The sequence below is a fragment of the Manis javanica genome, chromosome 4 (genome assembly GCF_040802235.1).
Source record: "Manis javanica isolate MJ-LG chromosome 4, MJ_LKY, whole genome shotgun sequence".
In the NCBI taxonomy this organism is placed as follows: domain Eukaryota; kingdom Metazoa; phylum Chordata; class Mammalia; order Pholidota; family Manidae; genus Manis; species Manis javanica.
The window spans coordinates 95,745,285-95,758,394 of NC_133159.1; the positions used below are offsets into that span (position 1 = coordinate 95,745,285).

At 34.6% G+C, this 13,110-nt stretch overlaps 1 protein-coding gene across 1 annotated transcript in view; it reads left to right on the forward strand.

Moving 5' to 3' along the window:
* RSBN1 (round spermatid basic protein 1) overlaps positions 1–12,967 on the forward strand; it is a 45,379-nt gene extending 32,412 nt beyond the window's left edge. The window contains 3 exon segments of the mRNA XM_017652029.3: positions 3,492–3,659; positions 7,692–7,800; positions 8,425–12,967. Coding sequence (XP_017507518.1) covers positions 3,492–3,659; positions 7,692–7,800; positions 8,425–8,898 — 751 coding nt within the window. The 3' untranslated portion in view covers positions 8,899–12,967.
* Positions 12,968–13,110: the final 143 nt, after the last annotated feature.

The following is a 13,110-nucleotide window of genomic DNA, read 5'->3' on the forward strand; positions in this document are numbered from 1 at the left end:
ATTTCAGTATAGAGGGAGAGTTTTGATATTTTTTCCAAGTTAGGCAGGAGTACCAACATCATTTATTTAATAATTTATTATTTCTCCACTAATCTGAGGTACTGTCAAATTTTATTTCTTTTGGGATTAAATATACTTAAGTGAGGCATTCAAAAGCACTTTGAATTAGAGTGAATAAATGAGAAGTTAAACACTAATGTTAACTTTTTGTGTTAGAACACCTGCTGCTGAAAATGATGGAACCAGTGTGAGAAGCTGTCTAGTTATCAAGGATAGTGCTAATGAAGAGCTTTGAATTTGTGAACTCTAGAGTTAAAAGAAATACATGCACTGGGTTTTAAAAAAATCAAGAGTACAGTAGGGTTCATAATAAAATCCTGGCCACCTTTCCCTCTGGAGGCAAACATCTTTTTACCAAAGTCAAAAACCATTTCAGTTTTTAATGCCTTTTTTGTTTTGTTTTGTTTCAAGGCCTTGACAGGAAGTTTGTCAATTTCTTGGTATGATAGATATTCCTCCCTTCAGGAGTTGTCCAAATAAATGACCTCTGCTTTACCCCCTTCTTCCCTCCTTCTGCATTGTTAAAGTTAATTCATATTCTGTTTTAAAACCATAATTAGGTTTTATATGCTTTGTCAATAGATATATTCTGAAATTGGATAGCCAGTAAACGTCATTTATAATAATATGGGTAGGTGAGTTTACTACAGACCCAACTAGTAGGCCAAAAAGAGGTTCAGTTCCAGTGTTTTGTTATCATCACTCAAAGGAATAATATACAAGAGAATCTTTTTTTCCCTGTGTTTCACCTAGATAATGAAAATCTTGCCACATTTTAGTTTGTTTCGTAATTGGATTGCGCCAATTTTTTTTTGAATTGTTCTATTTTCTCTACAGTTTCTGACTGCCCGATTCTGAGGCGGGCAGACAGTGTTCTTGACCATATCACTAATATCTTTTATTCTCTTTATTTCCTAAGATACATTTTCTTCTAGAATCGCACTGACTTTCTCCTCTGTGTTGACTATGGCTTTTTATATGGCTTTTTTTTTGGAATAGATTATTGGTAATTACCTTGCATTTTGTACTTTTGTCATATCCTCAAGAATTCAGAATACATACTATCTGCTTTAACACATCATTTTTTTTACCTGAAAATCTTTTGCAGCTCTGTGTTCTCTTCACTGTGAAAAGCTTGTTTTGCAGTTAGCAACCTAGGACTTCCTATTTAATGCTTTTCTGAATTACAGTTATTTTCTTCCTAGGTTTTTAGCATTATCCCACTGTCTTCTGGTATCTTATGTTGTCTATGTGAAGTATGAATGCTATTGTATATTTCATTCTTTTGTAGGCAACGTGTTTCCTCACTGAAAGCTTTATTTCACAATGATTAGTCTTTATTAGGGTCTTTCATTCTTATTCTAATCTTACAGTAATTTTTTAAATCCTTTTTGTTATTTGGTAGGTCTCTTAAATTTAAAGATTCATGTCTTTTCTGGGAATTTTTCTTGCTTAATTACTTTGGTAGTTTCTTCATTTTCTCGATTATTTCTTTCAGAAACTACTATTAGTTGAATAATAGATCTCACAGTTTGATTATCCTCATATTTCCTATTATCTTTTTCTTTTAATTTTGGGACATATATGTTACTTTTATCTTCTAACCTTTCTCTTGATTCTTAAATTTTAGCTTTGTTTATGGTCTTTGTCAGACTGCTACATACTCTCTTCACATATCTGGTGATTTTTGGTTGACCCATTCATATATAGGAATAAAGCACTGGGCTAACTGGGTGTTTTAAGGTTTGTCAATAGGTAGATTTCATTTTAGAGTTAATAGGTATAGAGCTGGTCACCAAAGGATATGTACAAATGCCAGAAGATTACATTAGTTCTATTCATATTGTAAGTTCACTGTGTCTAGAGAAGAACGTATAGGGATTTTTTGGCTGAAAGTGTATCAGGATACATTTTACATTTGGCTATAAGCAGCAAATCTTGATTCACACTGGTTCATAAAATAAAATGTCATCCTATATATCAAGTCCATAGAGGTTGACTCTTAAGCACCATATGGTCAGTAACCAGCAATGTACAGTCATCAAGGAACCAAGTCCATTCTTTTTCTATGCTTTGTCATTCTCTTTGCCTAGAATTTGTACTCACAATTACTTCCTTTGTGGTTGTTGGATGGCTGCAGTAGTTCTAGTCATCATATCTAGATCTGGTTGTATCTAATTGAAGAGGTTATCTTTTACTTCTTTCTTAGAATCTAGGAAACTTCCCAGAAATCTCCTTAGCATATTTCCTCTCACACCGCTCACCAGAATCAGTTCACTCCTGTATACCTTAATCAGTCATTGACAGGGAAAATGAGTGTACTACAGTTTGTCAGGACTCATCAGGATCTAACTATTGATCTTGTGAACGAGGTTTCATATGGAGTAGGAGCAGATACCTAATGACAATTAAGAGTTCTGACAGGGAAATAAAGATGAGGGATGGAAAATGGGTGGGGCACTCATAGTCTTCTCCATGGGAGTAAAGGCCTCACTATCCACATTTTTACCCACAGGAGTGTTGGGTGACTGGTTTATTTGCAAAATTTCACCTTAATCTCCCCTTTCTCAGCCTTCATTTCTGTTTGATTATTGTCATTATACTTAGCATTTTTTTTGGACTGTTAGGCTTTCCAGGTCTGTTGGGTAGAGCTTTCTCTAAGGCCTGCTCCCTTTTTAGCAGCCATTCCCTTCTTATATATTCTAGGTTGTGGTTTTTCTGCTCAGTTTTATTAGTCTATGACACAATCATTTTCCATCTTCCAAAAGTTTGTTGACGTTCATTCACTGATTCATTTTCTTTGTTACTTCTTATTCATTCCTTTACTATCATCTTTAGATGATTGTATTTAGAAAATTTAGAGGACACAAAAAGCAGATGATACAATGAACTCCCATGTATTCAATATCAACAGTTATCATCTCACAGCCAATTGTTTAATTTATACTCCCATCCATTTCCCCATCTACTCTCTTCTACCTGTACCATATTAGTTTAAAGCCTTTCACTCTTATTTTACTGTGGAAGGATATTATAATAGATGGTCAGTTTGCCATCTTGTATCAAGTCTAGTAGAATGTTTGTAGAATTAAAAATACTAAAAATATTTTGAGAAGTAACAAATGACAGGGTAAAGAAATGTACAGTCTTGAATTTGAATTGTGTTTTCTGTTGCTAGACAACTAAATTATATATATTCAAGCACTACATTTGAGTCAAATCAAAGATATAGCATCTCTATATTATGACATAATGAGAGAGGAATAATAACATTAAACATTACAATATAGTGTGTTAAATGCTAATTATCAAAGTCATTGATCCCTTCACAGCCCCCATCTTATTAAAAATCTGATATTTTAGCAGAATTTTTTGACTTAAGGCTATTAACACTTTTTTTCCCCCTTTTACTCACACCAAATCAACTCCAGATCAATGAATGAAATTAAAAATCTCCAGTACCTACCTCGGACCAGTGAACCCCGTGAAGTCCTCTTTGAAGATAGGACAAGAGCTCATGCTGATCATGTAGGTCAGGGGTTTGACTGGCAGAGTACGGCTGCTGTTGGGGTTTTGAAAGCTGTACAGTTTGGTGAATGGTAAGTTACTGGAACTCACCTGTAAGATTGGTTAATGTTCAAGGAGATGAGAATGTGATTTAAGAGGTTGGGGACCAGGTCTTTAAAAAAACTGTGGTAAAATACACATAATATAAAATTACGAATTAAAATCTTAACCTGTATACAGTTCAGTAGTGTTAAGTATATACACATTGTTATGAAACAGATCCAGAACTTTTTCATCTTCTAAAACTGCAACTCTGTACGCAATAAACAATAATTCCCTATTTTCATCTTCCCCCAGTTTATGATAATCTTCATTGTACTTTTGTTTCTGTGAATTTGACTACTCTAAATGTCTCATATAAGTTGGAATCATACAGTTGTCATTTTGTGACTGGTTTACTTCAGTTAGCATAATAACCTCAAGGTTCATCCATATTGTACAATGTGCCGTAATTTCTTTTTTAAGGCTAAATAGTTAGTGTTCCATCATACGTATATGCCACATTTTGTTTATCCATTCATATGTCAGTGGATACTTGGGTTGCTTCCCCCTTTTGGCTGCTATGAACAAATATTTCTTGTGTCCTTGGTTTAAGTCTTCTGGGCCTATACCTAGAAGTGGAATTGCTATATCATACAGTATGATTCTATTTTTAATTATTGGAAACTGTTTTTCATACTGGCTGCCCCTTTTAACATTCAGTTAGGGTACAGTTTTGACAAAGCTCAGAACACAGAATTTAGCTTATTAAAAAAAACTTTTACTTTGTTTCTCATATTTATGACTTCAGGGCCTTCTGTATTCGGTATAAAGTTGATCTCACTTTTTTTAGAAGTATAGTTCAATCGCAGCTTCATAAGTATTTCAAGTTAAAGATTATTTAGCATTTTTTCCCACTTGCTACTTTGGAAACTGGAAGGTATGATTTTTGTGTGACTGAGATGTGTTCTCTCTACTTTAGTCAATCCTGATGGTGACATTAAAATAGGTTAGCATGGAGGTATCTGGACATAGTGGTGAGAGGATGAAAATACAACTGATTTAAAATAAAAATATTTATCTTTAGTCATTGTTTTAGTTTTTTAACGACTAATCTCAATTTTATTTTAAAAAATAGCTTTATTGGTGTTTTATTTTTTTCAAAGGCACTTTTTAAAAATTTTGCTATAATTAATGTACAATTATTACATGAACAACATTGTGGTTACTAGACTCCCCCTATTATCAAGTCCCCCCCACATACCTCATTACAGTCACCATCCATCAGCGTAGTAAGATGCTATAGAATCACTACTTGTCTTCTCTGTGTTATACTGCCTTCCCTGTGCGCCCACACTACATTATACATGCTAATAGTAATGCCCCGTTTCCCCCCTTATCCCTCCCTTCCCACCCATCCTCTCCAGTCCCTTTCCCTTTGGTAACTGTTAGTCCATTCTTGGGTTCTGTGAGTATGCTGCTGTTTTGTTCCTTCAGTTTTTTCTTTGTTGTTATGCTCCACAGATGAGTGAAATCATTTGATACTTGTCTTTCTCCGCCTGGCTTATTTTACTGAGCATAATACCCTCTGGCTGCATCTATGTTGTTGCAAATGGTAGGATTTGTTTTCTTCTTATGGCTGAATACTACTCCATTGTGTATATGTACCACATCTCTTTATCCATTCATCTACTGATGGACACTTAGGTTGATTCCATTTCTTGGCTATTGTAAATAGTGCTCTGATAAACATAGGAGTGCATCTGTCTTTTTCAAACTGGGCTGCTGCATTATTAGGGTAAATTCCTAGGAGTGGAACTCCTGGGTCAAATGGTATTTCTATTTTGAGCTTTTTCAGGAACCTCCATACTGCTTTCCACAATGGTTGAACTAGTTTACATTCCCACCAGCAGTGTAGGAGGGTTCCCCTTTCTCCACATCCTCGCCAGCATTTGTTGTTGTTTGTCTTTTGGATGTTGGCCATCCTTACTGGTGTGAGGTGATATCTCATTATGGTTTTAATTTGCATTTCTCTGATGATTAGGGATGTGGAGCATCTTTTCATGTGCCTGTTGGCCATCTGAATTTCTTCTTTGGAGAACTGTCTCTTCAGCTCCTTTGCCCATTTTTTAATTGTCCTATTTGCTTTTTGTTTGTTGAGGTGCGTGAGCTCTTTATATAATTTGGATGCAACCCCTTAAGAGATACGTCATTTATGAATATATTCTCCCATACTGTAGGATGTCTTTTTGTTCCACTGATGGTTTCCTTTGCTGTACAGAAGCTCTTTAGTTTGATATAGTCCCACTTGTTCATTTTTGCTTTTGTTTCCCTTACCTAGGGAGATATGTTCATGAAGAAGTTGCTCATGTTTATATCCAAGAGACTTTTGCCTATATTTTTTTCTAAGAGTTTCATGGTTTCATGACTTGCGTTCAGGTCTTTGATCCATTTCAAATTTACTTTTGTGTATGGGGTTAGACAGTAATCCAGTTTCATTCTCTTACATGTAGCTGTCCAGTTTTGCCAACACCAGCTGTTGAAGAGGCTGTCATCTTCCCATTGCATATCCATGGCTCCTTTATTGTATATTTAATGATCATATATGCTTAGGTTTATATCTGGGCTCTCTAGTCTGTTCCACTGGTCTGTGGCTCTGTTCTTGTCCCAATACCAAATTGTCTTGATTACTGTGGCTTTGTAGTAGAGCTTGAAGTCAGGGAGTGTAATTCCGCCTGCTTTATTCTTCCTTCACAGGATTGCTTTGGCTCTTTGGGGTCTTTTGTGGTTCTCTTTGCTCTAGTTCATTGAAGAATGCTGTTGGTATTTTGATAGGGATTGCATTGAATCTGTAGATTGCTTTAGGCAGGATAGCCATTTTGACAATATTAATTCTTCCTATCCATTAGCATGGGATGTGTTTCCATTTATTGGTATCTTTAAGTTCTCTCATGAGTGTCTTGTAGTTTTCAGAGGATAGGTCTTTCACTTCCTTGGTTAGGTTTATTCCTAGGTATTTTATTCTTTTTGATACAATTGTGAATGGAATTGTTTTACTGATTTCTCTTTCTGCTAGTACATCATTAGTGTCTAGGAATGCAACAGATCTTTGTGTATTAATTTTGTATCCTGTAACTTTGCTGAATTCAGATATTAGATATAGTAGTTTTGGAGTGGATTCTTCAGGATTTTCTATATACAATATCATGTCATCTGCAAACAGGGACAATTGACCTCTTCCTTACCAATCTGGATACCTTTTGTTTCTCTGTGTTGTCTGATTGCCCTGGCTAGGACCTCCAGAACTATATTGTATAAAAGTGGGCAGAGTAGGCATCCTTGTCTTATTCCCGATCTTAAAGGAAAAGCTGTCAGGTTCTCGCTGTGGCTGTGGGTTTGTCAATATGGCCTTTATTATGTTTAGGTATTTGCCCTCTATACCCATTTTATTGAGAGTTTTTATCAATAATGTGTGTTGAATTTTGTCAAATGCTTTTTCCGCATCTATGGAGATAATCATGTTGTTTTTGTTCTTTTTGTTGATGTGGTGGATGATGATGGATTTTCGAATGTTGTACCATCCTTGCATCTCTGTGATGAATCCCACTTGATCATGATGGATGATCTTTTTGATATATATTTGAATTCAGTTTGCTAATATTTTGTTGAGTATTTTTGCATCTATGTTCATCAGGGATTTTGGTCTGTAGTTTTCTTTTCTGGTGGGGTTTTTGCCCGGTTTTGGTGTTAGAGTTGTGTTGGCTTCGTAGAATGAATTTGGAGTATGCCCTCCTCTTCTATTTTTTGGGAAACTTGGAGGAGGATGGGTATTAGGTCTTCACTAAATGTTTGATAAAATTTATCAGTGAAACCATCTGGTTCAGGTGTTTTGTTCTTAGGTAGTGTTTTGTGTTTTGTTTATTTTTTAAAAGTTGACTAAAGAAGCAAATGTATACTTTGTCCTTAGGAACTATGCATCCTTTTCTGTGCTAGTAGTAGCATTTCCAGGAACAGGACAACTGAAATTTGTCATCATTTTCCATTATGGGATACTTGCTTCTAAAGCTCAGTTTTTTTAATCGTAGGAGTGACCAACCTCGCATAACCAAAGATGTGATTTGTTTTCATGCTGAGGATTTCACTGATGTTGTACAGAGACTTCAGTTAGACCTTCATGAACCTCCAGTTTCCCAGGTAATAACTCTTGGTTTTTTGTTACCCTTTGAATGAGATGTTGGAAATAAGTATCTGTACCCATTTTATTTTGCTTTTTATTTTAAAGTTAGATACATGAAATAGTGAACTAAATTTTACTACAATTAAAGGCTGTGTGTGGGTGGAGGGTGTTGGAAATAATTAAAACAACTTCCCAACTAGAATGCTTAAGATCACATCAATCTTTGGGATGCTAGGTAAGCCTGAGATAGTCACAGGGCCCAGGCTGCTCTTTTGGGGCCATAAGCAGTCTCAGCTGTTAACCTTGTGGTACTGTGTGCCCTCACATGCCAAAGGTTGAAAGAGCAGATAAGTGTTGCCCTTATGTATTGCAAAGAATATTAATATTTGGCTGCACTTTCAAATACTTATTTAAATGATTCCCTAGGTCATATTGACTTTAACTTGTACATTGTTAACTAGTGAGGAGGTAAATAAGAGGAAAAATGTTTTCCATGGATTATGGGAAAATTAGGAAATTGTGTATCATTTAGTAATGGTTGGCTTTAATTTGTCCCTGTTTTCCTGTGCTAATTGTAATATTTAACTTGACTAAATTATTACATATTTTAAAGTCTCATACAGCTTTTTTCCTCTCTTCAGTGTGTACAGTGGGTGGATGAAGCTAAACTAAACCAAATGAGGCGAGAAGGCATTCGTTATGCTAGAATTCAGCTATGCGACAATGATATTTACTTCATCCCTAGAAATGTCATTCATCAGTTCAAAACAGTGTCAGCAGTGTGCAGCTTAGCTTGGCATATAAGGCTTAAACAGTACCACCCTGTTGTGGAAGCCACTCAGAACACAGAAAGTAGTTCTAACATGGACTGTGATTTAACTGGAAAGCGAGAATTAGAAGTTGAACCCCAGTGTGTGAGGATAAAAACTGAATCTGAAGAAACATGCACAGAGATGCAGCTTTTGACAACTGCCTCATCATCCTTCCCACCTTCATCAGAACTTAATCTGCAGCAAGATCAGATGACTCAGCCTATTCCAGTTTTAAAGGTGGAAGGTAGACTGGACTCTGACCAGCAACACAAACTACAGGAACATTCAAGCACTCCTGTGTGATATGTACATATTCAAACACATTTTTTAACTTTTTTAAATTTTGATGTGAAGTTATAGTTTTATAACTGGCTTAAGTTAAGTTTTATTGGAGAAATCTTGCCTATAATTCTATAAAGAGAAATGACATTCCACAAATGTCAAGCATATCTTTTTTACCAGATTATGCAAAGTTAAGAGTTGTATCTTATCCCGTTAGTACAGTATGTAATAGTGGGTCTGCTGCTATTTTCTGTTTTAAGGTGTGAGGTAACAATTCAATCTCTTCTTCAAATCAAAATGAGAATTCTCTGGAATAACAGATTCTTATTTGGTAAATTAGTCACTTCCCTTAATTTTATCTTGCCTTGTCTCTTGCCATATTTGCTGTTTTTATGATAGAAGATCAGGTTTATAGTTTAGTATTTGTGTCTTTATGGCACAGATTCAGTTTCTACAGTAAAAATGGCATACATTGCAGGCAAGAGTTCCTGCATCTTGTGCATGGGCAAGTAAGTTATCTCGTTAGAACCATAAAAAACAGGTAGTTTATAAGGAAAATTCAGTGGCTCTCTGGTTTCTTAACAAAAGAGAAAGCACAGCACTTTCTGATCCAACTGTCTTTTTTGTATGTGTTATTTAAAGCCCAGTGGACATTTCAATTAAAAATATATAAAGATGAATAGTCCTTGGTCACTCATTATCCATGGTTCATTAATCTCTTCTAGAATAGATGTAACTGTGGAAGATATTTTGGGTAAAAGATAATGTTGACATGATACTCTATTGTTCTGCTTCCTTAACTGATCACGAGTATCAAACGTAGAGAATGATACCAATCTTTCTGATGAAGCTGCCATATTTTGTGCGTGAAACTTAGGGAAAACTATTTTTGTCAGCTGGCATCAACCTCTTCATGATAAAGATCTGTTGAGACACTTCAGTTTTTACTGGTGAAACCTGGGTTTATTTACTATTACTCTGTGTTGCTACTAATAAAGAATATGGCACTCGTCTTCATCCTGGAGTTTCAGGTATCCTAAAGCTTAGTGCCTGAATATTTAAATTTTTCTCCAAACAGGCACAGTTCATATAGCTACTGTAGTCTTAACTTCCTGTTATTTTAGAATGTTAATGTAATACACATTTCGCTTTCTCTTATTTAATAATACAGTAGGCCTTTTGTTTATTAAAGGGAGAGTACTCCCCACACCTAAGACCAGATTTCTTGTATCTACCTGGTTATAGTGCAATTGGAGATTTTCTTTTTCTTGGAGGGTGAGATTTGGAATATTTACATTAACATAGGCAAAAAAAGATGCTGCTTTATTGTCTGTCACCATGAAAACTTAGCTGCATCTTTTGAAATATTAAATATGAATTTTCTCTAAAATATTCTGAAATAGGTTAAATCTTATATAAATATTACTTTGTGCAATATTGTGTAGTTAAATGCATATTAGCAAAGTAGAGAGGTCACTGTGTAAACCGATAGAAAAGTAACCATCAGCAAATACTGCAGTGATTAGTTAGAATCTGTACTATTCCTTATATATATGTATATGTATGTATTCTCTGTTACAAAGGATGAAGAAATAGAGAAACATTCAGTGTAAACCATTTGTGAATTGGAACTGATGTTGGTTTTAGTTATCTTTGTAAATAAGGTAATTAGAATGGTATGAAAAGTAATGTGCTTATTGCAGGGGTGCTTTAAAATCTTGGGTATAAATTCTAGGGTAAATTGTGGTTTAGCAAGACTAGTTTTTAAGGGACTTGACTTTAGGGTGTTTCTGTTATTTGAGGGGAGGGAGATAATCACAAAGTATGCAGATTTGGGTTATTTCTTGTATTTGTTTTCTGTCCAGAAGAATTTCATAGAGCTTTACTAGGCTGTGCAAAGTAAAATTCTTCTCAGGCAATATTTGCTTTTTAAAATAATCATGAAGAACAACGTTGTTAAAGCAAAAACTTTATTTTTATTTTTCTTGTCTTCCAAGATCCGATTTCCCCATCTCCCACTTGCCATCCAGCAGATGCCATCTGTCATCTAAGCTGGTCATTGCTAATAAACAAGGAGACTGTCTCCTGACAGCCAGCACTGTGTATAATCACTCAGGAACCAGCGGATCTGCAAAGACCTACAATCAAAAGCAAATCTCCATTTTCCTTTTCTAAAACAGTCTACCCTCACCTCCAATATAAACACATTAAAGGAGTATAAAAATGTTTAAAATCATGTACTAATAAATTCATTGTATGTTAGAATTGCAATAGAATGGAGAGAGAAACACTTAGCTAGTAATGTATCGAAACTGAATGTCCTATGTGAGTTTAGATTTTAATAGCATGCTTTAAAGACTGATGAATATAAAAGAGCAAGTTTTGAGTTTCTTACTGCTTTCAAAGCTGTATCCTAGTTAGTGATACAAATGATTGCAACTTTTCTAAATCTTTAAATTACTTGGTTTGGTGGAGTGAGGCATGGGGCAATCTGGCGTCTTCTGATTTGTAAAGTAGTGATGGCAGTGAAGTTGTAACTGAAATTTCAGCCGATCTTCCTTTTTGGTATATTATCTGTTGTGCCAACTCTTTGAGAATACTTGCAGAATGTGGCTATAAGTTTTAGTATTTTGTGGAGCAGAGGGATATTTAAAAAATGTGCTTATGCAAAGGAGCCAATAAATGAATATTCCTAACTTAGTAAATAGAGCAATTTTATGGTATTCATTAAAAAGGATAAAAGTCTTCCCCTGCCCCAGAAGTCATTCTGTTTACCAAGATATGCTAAGAGTAGGATTATGATTCAAAGAGGTGTCCCAAATTCATAAAGCAATAATAATAATAACCTACATATTAGTTGCCCCCTCCAAAGTTTAAACTCTTTAAAAGTGAATTCCTAGGCTTAATTGTACTTTAAGTTTGCTTATTCTGTACTTAGAATTTGTTTCACTGGTACTTTGTTATTTTCGAAGACTTGAAAGGTGCCCTTTCCCCTTAGAGACAGTTGGAAAATCAGTTGACTAATATTGCAAACAAGCTCTTGTCAGGGCGGGGGGAAGTTTATTAAATAAAATCCTTTACTAAATGTTAGGAGATGTATTGCATCATCTTGCTTAAGTTTTAATAGGAATAAATTGACTTAATGACTGGAGAAGCGTTTTCCTTATTGCCTTCCCCTCTATAAATATTGTCTAGAATGAAAGCTAACTTAGGAGCAAGACTCCAAAATTCAAGAAAACCCTTAGTGAATATATTCTTGATTATTAATATTAGCCCATTATATTTTCATCTGTATTTGCTATTAAAAATTTATTTGCATTTATTATATCTTTAGGATAATTGAGTTTATGTCTTCATAATGTTTTGGCATTGCTACAAGGTTTTTAAAAAATGTACCTTGCACTAGAACATGCCAGACGTTCTTATTTCTGCTAATTCTTTTTTTTTTTTTAAACAGGTTGTAGCTGTATTTATTGGTCATGCAGTAAGTAGAGGAAATGTACAAATGTTTTTCTTTAGCACATAAGGGACCTATCCTCATCCTGGAAGTTTGTTGCTTTAAAAGCAAGTATCTCTCCATAAATATTATGGCCTTCCATTTTCTTCATACATTTTTTAGGATCCACTTGTGCATGTAGTTGAGACCACTGTCTCTTAATATAGCACTTTTCAATTCTCTCTAAAGAAATACTTATGTACTACTATCACATGTTGTAAATTTTCATGTAATAGTGTTTTCTGTGACTAAACTCCATTTTGATTGGCAGCTAAGACTTTTTTCCTGTGGCTTTAATTTATCCAAGAGGTCTTTGCATATAGATGAAATGTATAATTTGCCTGGCGGACTATTTGCGTTTTGTGGCCTTAGTTTGTTTATTGACATTAACAAGTGTTTTAAAAAGGTTTTTAATGAATAGTCTTAAATCTAAATTTGTGTGAATAATAATCCTTTTAACACAGTGCTTTTTTGTAGCTGTCTAAGTGTGTTAAATTGTTAAGCTATTTCTTTGTAAAATAGGACAATGGAATGCATAGGTTTTTTTTTCCTGTAAAGTATTTTTTTAATAAACAAAGTCTGATTTGTCCTTTACTGATGTTTCATGAGAAAATGAATAGCACATGTGAATTTTAGCTACCTGCAATTGAAATGTTTTTAAAGTATTAATCCTTCTGTGATCCCCTATTATTTTCTAATATTTTAGAAAATATTGAGACTTTTCTTTTCTAAAAAGG